This window comes from Diabrotica undecimpunctata, chromosome 8, assembly GCF_040954645.1.
Source record: "Diabrotica undecimpunctata isolate CICGRU chromosome 8, icDiaUnde3, whole genome shotgun sequence".
NCBI classification, from domain to species: Eukaryota; Metazoa; Arthropoda; class Insecta; order Coleoptera; family Chrysomelidae; genus Diabrotica; species Diabrotica undecimpunctata.
This window is the reverse complement of record NC_092810.1, coordinates 87,832,438-87,850,080: the sequence shown is the minus strand read 5'-3', so window position 1 is coordinate 87,850,080 and position 17,643 is coordinate 87,832,438. Positions and strand designations below refer to the sequence as shown.

At 32.3% G+C, this 17,643-nt stretch overlaps 1 protein-coding gene across 1 annotated transcript in view; it reads right to left on the bottom strand.

The window, feature by feature from the left end:
• PH4alphaEFB (prolyl 4-hydroxylase subunit alpha-1) overlaps positions 1 to 14,400 on the bottom strand; it is a 92,652-nt gene extending 78,252 nt beyond the window's left edge. Inside the window, exon 1 of the mRNA XM_072540568.1 lies at positions 13,675 to 14,400. Coding sequence (XP_072396669.1) covers positions 13,675 to 14,111 — 437 coding nt within the window. The 5' untranslated portion in view covers positions 14,112 to 14,400. The remainder of the gene's footprint in view (positions 1 to 13,674) is intronic.
• Positions 14,401 to 17,643: the final 3,243 nt, after the last annotated feature.

Sequence of the window (17,643 nt, the reverse complement as noted above, 5' to 3'; positions counted from 1 at the left end):
TTTCTGTATTTTTTAAATTTAAATAATATTTAAATATAAATTTAGTTAGTTAGTTAGAGTTCTCAAACCGACTTCTTTTTCTTAAACGTGGCATTTTACAATCTAAAATATGCAAAAAAAAGTTACTTCCGGTTTTACTTCCGTTTTTTATTTAAGAGAGGCGGAGTCTAACAATCATATTGTTTCCGTTTCCTAATGTAAATCTTCCTGAAAATCCTAAGAAACTACTGTAGTGATTTTCAATTTAAAAAAATTGGCGTCGATACAGTTTATTTTTAGGATTTTTGGAACATTTACACCAGGCGACGGAAACGATGGATCGTTAGACTCCGCCCCTCTTAAATATCAGCAAAACTTACATCAAACCTCGATGTCGAGTTGGTCCGCTAGTTATTAATTAAATCTTGCCCAAGTACTTTCGCTTCCTAGAGCATCTTTAGGGGCATTTCGTCAATGCCGAAAATGACGTGCCATTGAAGTTAATTTTGGAATTATTTTAACAAGCAAAAGAAAAAACTTCTCACGTATTTCATTCAAAGTTACTTATGTACTGTATTTAAAATAAAGATGATACAAACTGTTGTTAGTTGTGAAGTTGTGTATAAAATGATTTGTGATAAATGCCTAAATGTGTACATGTACACAGGGTAAGAACTTTACAAAACGTGTAACCGAACATGGAGAACATTTGTTCATGTGAAAGTTAAATTCTATGTAGGTATGTCAATTAATTAAAAAACAATGAATTAAACTATAACTTTAGAATTTTATAATATACCTATTTATTGGGATGTTTGACAGCACGATAAAGGGCCAAAAATGGCCTAATCTGTAGAAAATCATAAGTGGACACAGTGTACTACAGTTCACGTAAGGAATTTATTTAGTATATATCTACGTACCGAAAACACATGCAAAATGTACTAAGACAAAAAGTAAATGTCTTTTATTTTAATAGAGATACCAATGCTTTTCCTTAGGAAAAGCAAAATCGGAATTCACTGCTAATATACAACGATGAAACATGAGAGAAAACAAATACATTATCTATAATCTATATTAAAACCGTCTACGAATGTCATTTTGTTAAAAAACTGGAGCAAGACGTAAGTATCCAAATAAATAAAATTTCATAGGAGGCTTATCTACTAGAATAAAAATTTCTGCCGATAAAATCGAGCGAAAAAAAAATAAAGACCGAAAAGAAATGACTTCATATATTTTTGTAATATTTGATGAGGGAACGCTACGGGGTGCCGCCCTCCCTAGAAAAATTATGTACAAACAATTAATTATATATCACAGTTTCATATTTCATATTTACAACTTTCTGTTGAACAATCATTCTCTTTTCTGATGAAACTTTATTCCATTAAAATATATTTACCTAATCAAAGTAAATTTTACAATAATTATACATTTTTTTTTGAGCGTCTACACTATATGGGCTGATTTCATAACGCCCGATAAAGGCATGCGGTTACCATGGAAACTATATGCAAAACCCATCGAGTTAGAATCTATGGAGAAGCTATGAGCATATTAACGTGTGTATTAAAAACGGCGTAGGTAGGCGTGGCTAACGGTGATACCAATATGGCGGTGGGATCATGGCCGGACTCAATAATATTAAAACTACTATAAAAATATGACTAGTTATTCAGAAGATTTAATCATAATCTAAAAAGTGCAATACATTTTTAATAAACTATGATTTATTTATCCCGCGGTAAACACTAAAAACACGATATATTATACAAATAAAGATAAATTAATACAGTCAAATACTATTAATTTATTCTCTGAAGTACGGGCATTACTTTCTTTACATATTTGTATACTAACCTGTAGAACGTTATTCCTGAAGATTTTTTATTAACATTGCTTCTGCCACTGCAACTACGTTGAGAACAAGAAACCATTATTATGCACTATCACAATATATTATTACAGTTTCTATAAAAGTATTATATAAAAAATATTCGAAAAACAGCAAACGTAAATAAACATATACGATCTGTCAAAAGTGTCAAAACAATATGGCCGAAGTGAGGTCGTTTTTAGTCACGTGATGCCCTCTCCATTGATTCTAACTCGATGGCAAAACCTAAAATATTTTCGAAGCCCATCGGGCTTCGAAAGTCCTATACTTGGGGCCTATACGGGCGTTTACAAAGCAGCTCTCAGAAAAACTTACCATACGATTGGTTTAGTATTACGCGTAGATACGGACTACGTAATTGTTTTGTGTTGATAAAATTAAGTTGAAGTGTTAAGAAATGGCAATGAGCGTGTGTGAATTAATGAAACTAAACCTTAGTTCTGTGCTAAGAGTAGTTACGACCACGTAAAGCAAGACTATTATTGAACTACGTACTACGTGGTCATAATGGATCTGAGGAGTTGATTAATAAGTGTGTGTTTTTAGAACTAGTTATTACACTAAAAATATAGATTCCACACTATTCACTTAAAATAAGCTAAATAATTTAAAGGTGCCTATACAAAATGAGCTGTATGCTTCAGATACGTATATGTATGTTTTTTATCATCATCATTGGTGCTACAGCCCTATAAAAGAGCCTCGACCTTCCCAAGTCTATTACGCCATATGTATATGTTTTTTTTAAGTGAAATAAAACAATCTTCATTTCTTGCACTAATGGTAGACGATACAGCAGATGTTTCTACGCAAACTCAGACGGTATTAGTCCTTCGTTATTTTTTGGCGGGAAAATACATGAGCGATTTTGGGGTTCCTCAAATCCGGAAAGTCAAGTCGCTGTTGGGATATCGACCTGTATTTTGAAACAAATTAATCCTGCTTAAAAGCTTGGCCCGACAAATTAATTACAAAGACTTACGACGATGCTGCTGTAATGCATGGACAGTTGCGATTAATTAATGTTAAAATCCGAGATATTTACCAAAATGCACATAATATATTGTTAGACGCACCAATTTAACAAATTATTGCTAAGTGTCCGTATATTTTTAGGTAATATATACGGCATATCCGCTCTAACAACAGCATTAAAGCAAGTGATGAACAAACGAATTGAAAAACGAAGGACATTTTCAGTCTAGAGCGATACAAACTGTATTTGAAAATCGAGAGCGAATCCTGGAATTTTTTTGAAAATATTGAGTCCGAAAATCCGATAATACATAACACTGAGACCACCTGGTTGGATTTATTTTACAAAATAACGCCACATGTTGACACATTATTTATGCAGAAACTGCAGAAAATTGAAACGGACTCTGTGAAATTGCAATATTGACAGTTTTGAAAAAATAGTTGTTAACATTAGAAACAGCCTACTACTCTCTGTAATAGAAAATATGCAAGAATCGAGGAGACCGAAGAGACGGGTACGAAATGAGAAAAATTTGAATTTATCTGCAAGAGAAACTTGTGACAATATTATATTTCAAATTAAGTATCTTATGAATATTATAGAAAGGAACTAGATACCTACAACTAAAACACTGATATCTTCTGCAATGCATTTCAAATAGTTAAAAAATATGCACTTAAATTGGAATTGACAGTATTCTTCTCGCGGCCAGAAATAACACAAGAAAACGAAAATGTTGGTTACCTACGTATTTAAATTTAATAGTGTCATATGGCTTGGATTCAACATTTTGTGTATAAAGTTTTTATTATTTTAATAACGATGCCAATGACAACTGCAGAAAGTGAAATATTATTCTCTACTATAAAATAAAAGACGTTTCAAAGGATTACAATGTAAGAAGAAAAACTGACGGCGCTTGCCATGTTGTGACTCGAAAAAACTTTAGTCGGAGGAATTGCTGACTTCAACGAAAAGGTGATGGAAAGGTTCATCTCCGATTAAAACAAAAGGATTTAGTTTCATTTTCAGTAGTAGGCTTTTGGTAAGTAGATAGGTACCTATTTACTTTTTGTATTCTCGAATCAACACCCCTTATAATTATTCGGAAAATGCTGTTATCGTTACGGACAATGCTATTTCCACTTGCAATTAACAGAAAACTTCCATGAACCTCTTAGAGAAAAGTTATTATTAAAAAATTACTAATAATTTGAAAATGAAAACAAAGCTTTTAAAGGTAATCTAAAGTCTAAAAAAATGTTACGAATAAAATAGCTAAAGATCGTAGAAAAGTGCTTCGTTTACCACTATTCAAATATGACTTAAATGCTATCGATTTTATATGTTTTTTTGTTGTTTAATTTACTACGAGTTTATATGGGCTTAAATTAAAGACAGTACAATAATATAATAACGTTATAAACGTCACATGTTTGTTAGTTTTCTTCAAATAATAATTTTATTTCAATTTCTTTCGATTTTATTCATTTATTAACTTTCTCTTTTATTTTTATTGTAAAAATAGTTGGCGCTCGACTCTTCGACCAACTTTCTATTTACTAAATATTCTGTCATAATCTTTATTTTTAATTTTCAATGTTCATTTAATTCAATTATATTTCCTGTATTCGATTAAAGTCTGCTCTATACCGTAGACATAGAACAGTATAAAATATCTATGCTCTACTCTAGTCGACAAACCTTATTTGTCAGTTGCCAACAGTTGACTTATGGCATGTCAGTTTTATTTCAAAGTAGGGAGTGCTTTTTATAATTATCCTTTATCTATAAAAATACGTGTTTCTATCGTAAATTTATTTCTACTGTTCAATCTTTCCTTTGAGGCAAGTTTATAATTCTTTACATTTAATATTTTACCAATATCCAATCTTTTCATGAACAATATCAACAATTTCTAGTAATTTTTTTATTCTTTTTTTTTTTTTAACCTTAACCTACACACCATGTGTTTCTTTTAACATTTTTAATCGTCTATATGCAATTAGAATCTTTAATATAATTTAACTAATTTATTTTAATAATAATTATATTCATTTAATCACGCTTGCCATCCACTATATTCTTTCAAAAAATTGTTTTTCTATGGCAAGGAAATTTAAAATGTATGCAGTCGCTAACTCAAGGTTTATTATTATAATTTTTTGGTCTATATAAATTTTTCTTGTTCCCTCTTGTTGGGTGGAACTTCCTGGACCTCGTGATGTATACCAGACATAGCGATGACAAATTTCTTGATAATTTGTTTTTATGTAATATGAAAAATTCAATTTTATTTTTTTGTACAATAAATATGATTAGTTAATATCTTGGTTTATTTATCCCAGCCAAACTCATTTACATTCAAGATACAGTGGCGCACCGAGGGGGGGGGGTTTGGGGGTTAACCCCCCCCCCCCGGACCCTATTCCGACACTGTTACTTACACATTTTAAGGACTCAAAATGGAGGTAACATAATAAAAAAAATTTGGTGACCAACCAAACCCCCACCCCAGAGGCAAATTCTAGGTGCGCTACTGTCAAGATAAGACGTTCTCACACCTGATCGACTGAGTTAGACGAAGCCTAATAATTGGCTCCCAAAGACAGTTTTGAGTTTTATTGTTATAAATTGGCTCCCAACTTTTAGAAGTAGTAATATTATTTTATTACACATTGGCGCCCACCGTTTCTGATGGGTCGTTCGATGGTTATACACTGGCACCCACCGTTTCTGATGGGTTGTTCGAATGTTACAAGATATAATAAAACATTAACAGTTAAAATGAAAGATGTTCATGAACTTATGAAGAACTTATTAATAATGATAATTGCAGAAAAAGAGGTTAAGTAGTGGTAAAAATATTTCAAATTCTTCATATTTTATAAAATTAAGTCACTCTTACATCCATAGCAACAAAATCATGGTTTTCCAAAATATTTGATGTTACAAATAAATAGATTTGCTCGTTACAAAAGAAACAAGTAGTCCAGAAATTAGGTTTGATTGCTACTAGATGAATGAAATAATTCGGTAACAATAAAATTATAAATATAAATCTCAAAATTCATATACTGAAATGTTATATATTCACCATTATCATATATGGTATGGTCTCCCTTATTACATACATGATGAAAATATAGAAGCCATGCAGATGTGGTTGCATAGAAGACTTCAAAATATCATATTTAGAATTACCATTCAAGAACTATTATGAAAATTATCAAAAGGAACGGAGATAGTTGATGAGATAAAAGTAAGAAAACTTCAATATTTTGGCCATGTATGGAGACAACTAACAGCTGCTACAAATTTAATTTAGGGAGTAATCTTGATGTTAAAACTGTAGTGTAAAAGTGAAACGAATTTATTCGTTCCGCCACCTCCAGGAATGGTTGAACTGTTAATTTATTCTTCATAGCAGCTACAAAAACAGAATTCAAGTAGTCATGATAAGTCAAGTTGCCAAGTCAAATAAAAATATTAGTTCAAGTATTTATCAATTTCAGGCTTATTACAATCAGCTTAAGACCAAGTTTTTTAATCAATTTTCTGTTAGTTTGATCATTTCTCATTAAATACGCTTAAAAATCGAAGCTTAAGTGATTATTGAGTAATATTTTAGTTTTTAGCTTACTTTGGAAAGATTTAGTGGTATGATATATAAACTTGAAATGTTGTCCCAGCAAGAGACCTTAAAGGTTGGTCTGTTCCGTAACATCACCATCAGGCTCACAGTCATAATATTTCAGAGTAATAAGGCAAAAATATACCCTGTTCGTGACACTCAAAAAGCCAGGATACTGAAAGGTTTTTGATATATACCTAGATTAGATTAGATTATGTGAGGTCGTTAAGGCCATGCGGCCTCACCGCACTTCGACCTATAGAGATCTTTTGTGCATACCTTAATCTAGTTAAACTCTAGAATGCCAATACTTCTGATGAAGTTGATTAGCTTCCTAGGTGACTTGTTTCCTATGTCAGAGGACCCCAGACTGACCTCTCCTAGGAATTTTAGTCTTTTGCAGAACAGTGCTACGCAGTTGCATAGTATATGTTCTGCCGTTTCTTTTTCATTGTGACAGAAACGACAGTTCTCACTATCTGATTTGCCCATCTTCTTGAGATGATATCTCAGAGGGCAGTGACCAGTGAGAAGGCCAGTGACCATTTTGATATCTTTTTTACTCATTTCGAGAAGGCGGTTTGTTGCAGTAGGGGACACTTTTATGAGCCTTTTTGCTTGCCTTTGTCCTGGTGTGTTAGACCAATATGATCTTAGTTGATTGAGTTCCCAGGTACGGAGTTCCTCTCTGATGTGGCTTTTCGATAGTCCACAGAAGGGTTTCGGACCCTGGAATGGGGTATTAGCTCCTTCTTTTGCGAGGCTGTCAGCTTCCTCATTTTTAGAGCCTTTAAGGCGGCTTGGCTGTCTGATAAAATAAGGACTTTTGCCCTACGGGTGTCTCGGTTGAGACATTCTTGGGCACTTATGTCTATAGCATGTATTTCTGCCTGGAAGATAGTTGGGGCGTTTCCAAGAGATTTAGATAGCCTGAAATTGGGCCCAGTAACTCCCACTCCTGCCCTTTCATCTATCTTAGTTCCATCCGTATACCATACGAGTGAACCTTCTTCCACTTTTGGTTCAATTTCTTCACCCATTTGGTGGTTTTTTATGACCACTTCAAAGGGTGTTTCAAAGTCGAATTTGACTGGCATAGCATCTGTCGGCATGTCCTTAGAATCCAATGGAATTTCTTCTAAGATTTTCAGGTGGCCAACTAGATCTCCAGGTTTCATTATTTGTGTCTGTCGCAGTTTTAAGGCGGTAGTTACTGCCTCCCTCCTTATGCAGAACTGCAAGGGAGGAAGGTTCAGCATCGCCTCTGGAACTGCAGTGGGACATGTTGACATTGCCCCTGTGATTCCCAGACAAGCTAGCCGCTGCACTTTTTGCAGCTTGGCGTTAGCTGTTGTTTGTTGTTTTTGGCCACCATACGAATGATGCGTATGTGACCGTGGGCCTAATTATTGTTTTATATGACCAAAGAGTCATTTTCGGTTGTAGGCCCCAAGTTTTTCCAAACATCTTGCGGCAGGTCCAACTTGCCATCAAAGCTCTGGATAAAATTTTTTCAATGACTATTCCAGGTGAGTTTTTGATCTAGGGTTACCCCCAGATATTTTACTTCCTTGGAATAGTCTAATGTGATGCCATTCATAGTTGGAGCCTGTAAATTGTATTTACGTCTCCTTGTGAAAGGTATCAAAGTCGTTTTACTGGGGTTGACATTTAAGCCCTCTTTCGAGCACCAACTTTTAATTTCGTTAAGAGCAGTTTGCATGAGACTAGATATAGTCTGGTCATGCTTGCCTCTAATTGTAACAACTAGGTCATCTGCGTAACCTTGGGTTATAAAACCAGAATCATGCAACTTAGTGAGAAGGTCATCCACAACCAAAGACCACAGCAGAGGCGATAATACTCCCTCTTGAGGGCACCCCTTTACCGCTGTCACAGTCACAGATTCTCCTCCAATACTAGCAGTGATGATTCTCGTTTTTAGCATTGACTGAATCCATTGTATTAGTGAGACTTCTTTACTAGTGCTCTTTTTATGGATTCAAAAGAGGTATACCTAATACTTATACAAACATATTCCAACTGTTTCCTGTGTGAGATTTACTTATAATTTTTATTTATAAACAAATTAGTGGGAAAAAATGTAATTTTTGGCGATTTTATGTTATCATTGAAAAAAATAAGGCTTTGAAGGCATTTTATAAAAATTGATGTACCTATTTGTCATTTATAATCTATTTGTAACTATTGTAAAAATTGTTCTAAGGCTTTGATATTTTTCTCAAAGTTGGGTCGTGTAATGCTTGATAGATGATAAAAATTTCAAAGCGATTTGTTGAATTGTTGAATTTTATTCTATTTGTTTATCCCAGACAGGTGTTTTTTACAATAACCTAAGTCAGAAAAAATGCAGTTAGAACAATTTTTCGGTTTCCAAATAAAAGAGTGAGTCTTCTTCTTTAAAAATAGTAAAAAAAAATAAAGAAAAACAATATTTATTATTGAAAAACACTTTTACAAAGGCATGTTAATTTTTTACATATAAACAAATAGAATAACATTTTTTGTTATTGCTTGTAAAATATTTATTTTTATATATTAAGAAAGAGTATATTTTTTACGAATATAAAAAGAAAAAAAATTGATCTAGGTCAATTTTTTTTTAATTCACAGTTTATTTGTTTATAACAATTAGGGGATGTAATTTACGTCATTTTAATTTTGAATATTCTAAGTTTATGTAAAAAAATATTGATTCAATTCACATTTCTGGAGAATCGTCGGTAAAGCTTTAAAATTGAAATACAGCTGACCTCGTTAATGAGGTACAAATGTTGATGAAAATTGAATTTCAAAGTTCAAAATCGGTACACGTAAAAAATGTATTTTCTCGGCTTCCAATGGAGCAATTTTCTTCATTTTTTTACTAATCTGATGGAACTCGAACAGAGACGTCTAAAAAACGTATTACCAAAGATGCTTTAGTTTTGTTATAAATAAATCTATTTATTTATACTAGTGTCATCAGAGACCAAAATGCCACTGAACCTATAAAAACCGAACGGACAAGCTAAATTTTGCTGAAAATGTTAATTTTGGTACCCCAAATATATGCAAAAAAGTTTACTACTCCTACTCCCTGACTTTCCCCTAAAACGACCCCTCCTCGTAGTGAGGAAAACGGAACAAATCGATTTACCAAGAACTTGCAGGCCGGCGAAAAAAAAAATTTCAAATAAAAAATGTAGCTGAGATTATTTTAAACAAACATATTTATTAGCAGTTTTTGTGAAAATGAACCGTTCTCTCAGAAACAACGTTTGAAGCGACCGCCGATTTTTAAGGACAACCGCTCTCGCGAAATCAATTTTAAACAAAATTTGTATGTATCAACTCGACGGTAAACATTCTATATCTTTTGATCAAAGTGTCCTATCGACAAAAGTCAAAAAACGTTTTAACAGTGAAGAGTGCAGCTTTTTTATGCAATTTTGCATTTTGTCGCAATTGAAGTCAGTTTCTATAAAAGTGTTGATTAAATAAATATTGCGCAATTGCCATTTTTTAAGATTCTAATGAGATCATTAAAAATTATCACTTTCATTAACCATTCAATATGGAATTTCTATTGTTAAAGCCCAATTTTCAAAATCTATGGTATGAAATCTTTGGCAACAAATTTGAGGCATTTGAAATATGCCTAAAATATGCTGAATTTAAGTTTTCACATTACAAACGATTGCATGTCACGGAAAATACTTCGAATCGAAAACGGTATTGGGTGAAATGTGTAGCTGAAGTTATGTAGTACATGTACTTGTGTAATCGAAAATAAACAGTTTAAAATGTTTTATATCGTTTGTAATGTGAAAGTTTCTTTTCAGCGTTTTTAGGCATATTTCAAATGCCTATCATTTGTTGCCAAAAATCAAAACCAAAACACCATGACATTTCATACCCTAGGTTTTGAACTGACTCTAATTCTAGGAAAACGCAAAAAACTGAATAAGAACTCTTCACCTGTAAAACGCTTTTTGATTACGAAAAATAAATAATTTTTCCATCGTCTTTGCAAAAATAACATACTTTATTACCTGACATTATATTTTTTTTTATAAAACGAGGTACAATTAATTTGAAACACAACAGCCTGGGTATCGTCAGGTCACGTGATTCTGTTTGAGCCAATGGAATCGCTGCGATCGAGGAGCGAAAGCTGTCGACATACGCTCATTCTCGTACTGCAGCTTACCTATAGCGCTTTTTACTCACACGCACATGTAAGTTTTTCGCTCATCTGGCGGCTAGAAAATATCACGAAAATGACTGTTTTTTTTAGAATATTTATTTTTAATTTTTCAAACCACAATGCAGTTCTGTCTTTCCAATAGTTCCTTGTTATTTCTTTGGCATCAACACAATTTCCCATATTTTGTAATTTGTTTTGAAGAATTCTGATGAATGATATAGAGTACTATTTTCTAAAGTTCCCACAAACTGGACCTCACTGACACAAAGACTGTGTAATAGTAATTTCTGAATTTGTGCATGACTCTTACTTTGTGCAACTATTTCAATGTTTTCACCATTTTTCAGAAAAACATTACTATGATTTTTCATATCCAATTAATAATAAACTTATATACCAATGTATAAATTTATTTATATCAGTGGTATGGTATTATGGTATTCTTAAATCCCAATTTCAAAAAAAGTAAAATATGTAGCAGTAATTGATTTAATTTAATTAATTTAAAAACAGAACTCAAACTACTTTGTTATGTTTTTTCATTATTTTCAGTGGCGCACCAAAATTTTCCTGTAGAGGGGGGGTGTTTTGGTTGGGCACCAAAATTTTTTTACGCTACCTCCATTTTGAGTTCTTAAAATTTGTGAGTAACAGTGTCAGAATAGTGCCCTCGGGGGGGGGGGAGGGGTTAACCACCCAAAACCCCCCCTGGGTGCGCCACCGGTTTTTGTATGTAATGCCCTTAAAAACTGGAGGTACTGCAGCCAAATGGCTTATTGTATGTTATTGAATGTTAAAAAATGAAATGAAAATGATTTTATGTGTACATAGTAATTTTATTAAAAATTATTTTAAAATCAAGATAAATGAATTTAACCAATAGAAGTCTTTTGGAAATCCGAAAAAGAATTTCTATGTTCCAAAACTGACACAAAATTAACTTTCTCCAAATAAACAACTTGCTACTCAATCAGTTTGGTACAAATGTGTTTCTTACACTCTTACAGGAATTCAGGCAAAATTTTAGCAAAAACTCCAATCCATGCATTAATCTGTACCTAGACTTTTGATACAAAAAAAATATTACAATTGCTGCATCATTTACTATACTGAAAATATAACAGGATCCTGTCAAAGAGGCTTTTTGATAAACAAATCTACTATTGATCACATATCATCCATTAGACAAATATTAATAAGTATTAGAAAAAATGATAGAGTACAACATAGACTGCCATTACGATTTTGTAGACTTTACAGCAGAGTACAATACTGTTGACACACCCCAATTATATTCGGCTATGATCAAATTTGTAATGTCAAAAAGAAATGGTAGAACTAAAATGGCAATGAGGAAAGTCAAATGTACAGTGTGGGTACAAGGGGATGTTTCAGAATCATTTAAAATTAACATATTACCAGGTAGATGCCTTATCATATAGGCTGTTCAACCTAACCTTCGGAATAAACTAAAATGGTAAGATATATAGCTGTAATATACAAATAATGGCATATGCTGAGTGTATCATAATGATTGGAAGAACCCTAAATGAAGCAGTTGCAGCTTTTATAAGTAATAAAAATGCCAGAGAAAACATGGGACTTATGTACAAGACAATATACATACAAGAAGAACATATCATACAAGAAAACTAAATACATGCTGGCTATATCAAGAATGCAACAAAATAACTTATAAAGTGTAACCATGTAATTATCTGGTGGACTGCAAAAACAACACATCTCTAAAGAAATAAGAAAAAGAATATGCATGCCTAATCACTGTTATTTCAGCCTGGGCCCTTAACTAAGAGCGAGAAGTATGTCAAGAGAAACAAAGTGCAAACTTTATAAAACAATAATATGCCCAGTATTCACTTATGGATCAGATACATGGGCAATGATGATGCGAGATGAAGAGTTATTATGAATATTTGAAATACAAGTATTGAGACCATGTATGGCAGAGTTAATGGAGAAGGCTAACTCTATAGAATTTTTGGTGGTGCAGATATTGTGAAAACCATCAAAATAAATTGTCTAAGATGGGTGGGCCACGTTATGCAGATGGGTAAAAGTGGTCCTGCTAAAATAACTATGTTAAATAGACTGGTCAGAAGAAGAAGAAGAAGGCAACCTAAACTCAGATATCTGGATGATGTGCAGGAAGATTTAAGAGAGATTGGAGTGCAGGGATGGAGAAGGCAGGAACTCGATAGGGAAGGATGGAAGAATGTTTTGAGGCAGGCCAAAGCTCACAAAGGGCTGTAGCACCAACTGATGATGATATTTGTTTTAAAAATTTCAAATATTTTTAAGCATTCAAATGATTACTGTTTCTCGTGTGAAACAAATGGCGACTTTCTATTACCAAAATAATGAAATTTATAAGGGTTAACTAATCTACTATTATCAAAAGTGGATTATTCCATAAATAATATGTTACAAAAAAAATCATACTTATTCAAACATTAAAACAAACCTAATACGGTTGTGAACCTATTTTGTAAGATATTTCTATGTTATCTATTCTATTTAATAGTTACTAACCATAATTTTAATTGGAAATACATTTATGTTAATGTTTTGATTTCTACTTCAGAAATCGTTGTCAAAATACAGTGGAGATTTGAATGTCAAAATAAACATATTTTCAGTTAAAATTGTGGTTAATTCTTATTACTTAAATACAGTAGGCAAAAAGAAAAAAAAACATAAGTTTAATAAGCTATAGTTTTTGAGCTACCGTGTTTATTTCGAGTTAATTTTAAAATCCTAATTAAAAAAATTAGTTTCTCAATATTTATCAAATAGCCAACATCTAGACCAACACATCTAAAAATAGGTTTATAATTATTTTAAGTCTTACTTCTATTGTAAATCCCTAAGTAGGTAAGGTATTATATTTCTGAACAGGCTATAGGGAAGGGGTGAATATATATTTCTTAATATTTGCTTTGAATACTTACCTATAGGTATCTTGTAAACGAGTTAAAGCAACAGCAGCACCATTAAGATCTTCGTCGGTAGGAAACAATCGGCTCTCCTTAAAATAGCTAATATTAGTTAAATAGTCTCTACTAATCTGTGATCCCATAAGATTTTCTAGTTCAGTCAAATCTGTGGTCAACCGCTTCACTAACGTATAGGCATTTATAGGATTCGAAACGTACGTCTGAACATCTTCAGTAGCCCTATTATGTTGGATTTCGTATATGTCCGCGTATCGTTTCAATAACTCAACCTTTTGTTCTTCTGCTTTGATGTAATTTTTTAATGTATCTATAATAACTTTTTCCGTGTCCAGCAATTCTTCCAAATCTGCTAAGGCGGTAAAAACTTCACACGATACATAGGAAACACAAAGAAAAGCGAAAAAAGGAACTAGCAAATGGCACAACAACATATTTAGTAAATTTTATAAATATCACGTTTAGTTATCAGTCTTCGATCGTTCCAGAAGCGAAATATATTCTGAAAGCCGCGACGTTGCGCCTACGTGAGAAAAACCTTGTCACGAATAATTGAGGAATGAAGTCAGAGATTTATAAAACACATGGTATATTATTACACCAATGCTCCTACTCTTCCAATCTGAAATACGAACACCCGATCCTCGATCCCAACATTAAAGATTACATTACGTATTGTACAGTAAACAAAAACAGTAATCATCATTATCATTGCGGAAAATGTCAAATGGTACAGTGCGCTGCAAAAAATCCAAATATACCAAAGATATTAGGTAATCCAGTGTTGCCACTTCCTTTATAAAATAAAGATATTATTTTGATCTGGCCATTGACATGTCGAAAAAAAAAACATCTTTCTATGATATATGAACTATTATATTAATTTTTACATACTTATTAATTATAAAAAAGATGTTTACCGAAACAAAGAAAAAAGGCCAAGGTAGCGGAGACGTTGGAGGTTTATACATATTTATAGTAGAGTAGAGAAACACAAGAGAGCACAAGCAAGGGTATCAATATTGATAAAAAAACGACTTAAAAGGAAACCTGAAAAGCTGGGAATAAATCAATGAGAGAACTATTAGAGTATCTATTACGTGGAATGGGTACGACTTCAAGATGCGCCATCAGAAAGTGCATCAAAAACAGATAGGTACATAAACAAATATTCTACGAAACCTTATCAGAACTCATTGAACATATAAATAGCTGCCAAGAAATTGTACTGTTGGGACATTTTAATGCTTATACAGGAAAAAAAACAAATGACATACTTAGTCATAGGTAAATACGGAGATGCAAAAATAAATGAAAATGGGGAACATTCAATGCAATTCTGTGAACAGCACTCTCCGAAAAGTGTAAACAGATTCTACCATCATAAAAATATACATAAGTATACCTCGGTCCAACCAACAAGAAACATTAAGTCAATTATAGATTATGTTATCGAAAAACAAGAAACACACATACAAGTAGAAAACGTAAGAGTGCTAAGAGGACAGGAGTGCGGAACTGACCACTATATGGTAAGATCAAAATGTTACCTACAGTATCGACGGCAACCACTACATCGAAATGACAACCAACCAGCACAATCAAAAAAACTGGAAATGAATCCACCCAAATACAATATTGATGCAATACAAAACGACTCAACATCATTTTTATATAAGTTACGGCTTAGCCAAAAATTAACAAACTTAAGCAGCTTATGAAGTACTCGGCACGATCCAAAGGAACAAAAAGGATACTCCATTGTGGTGGCGAAATGACATCGCTAATGCAGTGCACAACAAGAAACAGGCATATCAGAAGTGGCTGCAAATAAATGACCCAGATGATAGACGAGTATACGCAAGATCAAATAGAGAAGTAAAAATCTAGTAACTAATGCAAAAAATGTTTCCTGGGAAAGTAAATGCGAAGAGCTCAACAAATATATAGGTTCAACAAGATCAAGAGAAACATGGAAAACGGTAAAAAACCTGAGAACAAACAGAAAAGAAGTGAGTTAAATAGATTTAATAGAAAAAAGATCTTGGCACAACTTCTGACTGAAACAAGACCGCAATTCACGAACACCATCACAACAACGTATAAAGTAAAATACGATGAAGACGATGAAATAACAGTACAGAAAGTCGAAGATGCAATACGAAATCTAAAAAATCGAAAACTACGCGGACCACAAGGTATACCCAACGAATTATTAAGATACAGCCCACAAGTATTGCGGGAATTACTGGCGTGTGTTTTCACTTTATTCTATAAAGGAGATGACTTACCACTGGAGTGGACAAAAGCACATGTTAACAATATCTACAAAAAGGAGATAGAAAAAATTGTTCAAACTACAGGGGGCTAAGTGTCATAAATTTACTCTCAAGACTCTACGGAAAAATAATAAAAAATAAAATTGAATTAAAAAGACGAATAATTAAAAAATATATAAAAGCAATACAGCTTTACAAAAATATGACTCTAAACATTAAAACTGGGAGTAACGAATAAACAGCTACACGGACTATTGTGGAATAATAAAATAACAAAAGAAAATAAAAAAAGAATTTATAAAACAATAATAGCTTGAGAAACAATAATAGAACTTTTGAAAATCAATAACAAAACAAATACAAAATTAAGACTATGGAAATGGACTATTGGAGAAGATGTTGTCGGCACACTAGACTTGATAGGGCTAGGAACGTATACATTAGGAGAGAAATGGAAATTGACCTAGACATAATAGATACTATCGAAGCTAAAAGACCAAACTATGGACACTTGCAGAAATTGCCTGAAAATATATGGCCAAAAAAGAAAGAAAAATGGACTCCGCCCACTAGAAGAAAACGAGGTAGACCTAGACGGTCATGGAGAGAAGATGTCGAAGATGAAATGACCGCCAGAGATTTAAAGACTGAAGATTGCTCAACAGAAAATGCTGGAAATTAGGATGCGAGAAAATTTAAATCAATCATTTAAATATGTATATATATATTTATATATAAATATATGTATACATATTTATATATGTCTGTATATATATATATATATATATATATATATATATATATATATATGTTTATATATATATATATATATATATATATATATATATATATATATATATATATATATATATATATATATAAATATCTAATAATCAAAAATAATCTATAACAAAATGATAAAAAGACATCAAAATCTCTAGGTAAAATTAGTAGAATAATGAATTAAAAATCAAATACGGACAGATAATGAAACAAATTATCAAAGGATTATTTCAATTTTTATTATTATATTGTGACTTTTAAATTTTATGATTAATAAGCCAAAATGTTATATAAATGATGCTTAAATTATCAATGTCAAATCTCTATATTTGACAATTTGATTTTTTCATCCAAACCATTTCTTAAATTATCTTTTACGTAAATTAATTTCTTTTTCCAAAATTTTTACTTTTTGAAAAATGAAAACATTATCCTCTTTGATCAAATGCTCTGCAACAGCACAATAAGATTTAAAATTTCTCTTGATATCACCTTTATGAGAAGTTAATCTAAGAGATAGGTTACGTGAGGTCTGACCGACGTAACATTTACCACACGTGCTATACGGTATAGAGTAAATAACATTAGAGCTTTCCACACTTTGCACTGGAGTATTTGTTTTGGTGTAAAGACTGTTCAAGGTTTTATTATTTTTAGTGGCAATCTTTTACCAAAAAGGCCAGTATTACGACTACAAAATGCAAAATATCCATATGTATTGATACTCACCTAGTCACTAAAGCCCTTTCCAAGAATATAAGTGTATATATATAGTAGTTGAGAAAGTTTGGACCTTTTACTGAATTTTCCAATAAATAGGCAACAGTGCAATTTCCATTATGTTCAAATCATTAATTCAATGACAGAACAATGTATTTTCATTTTAATATGGTTAAACTTCGAC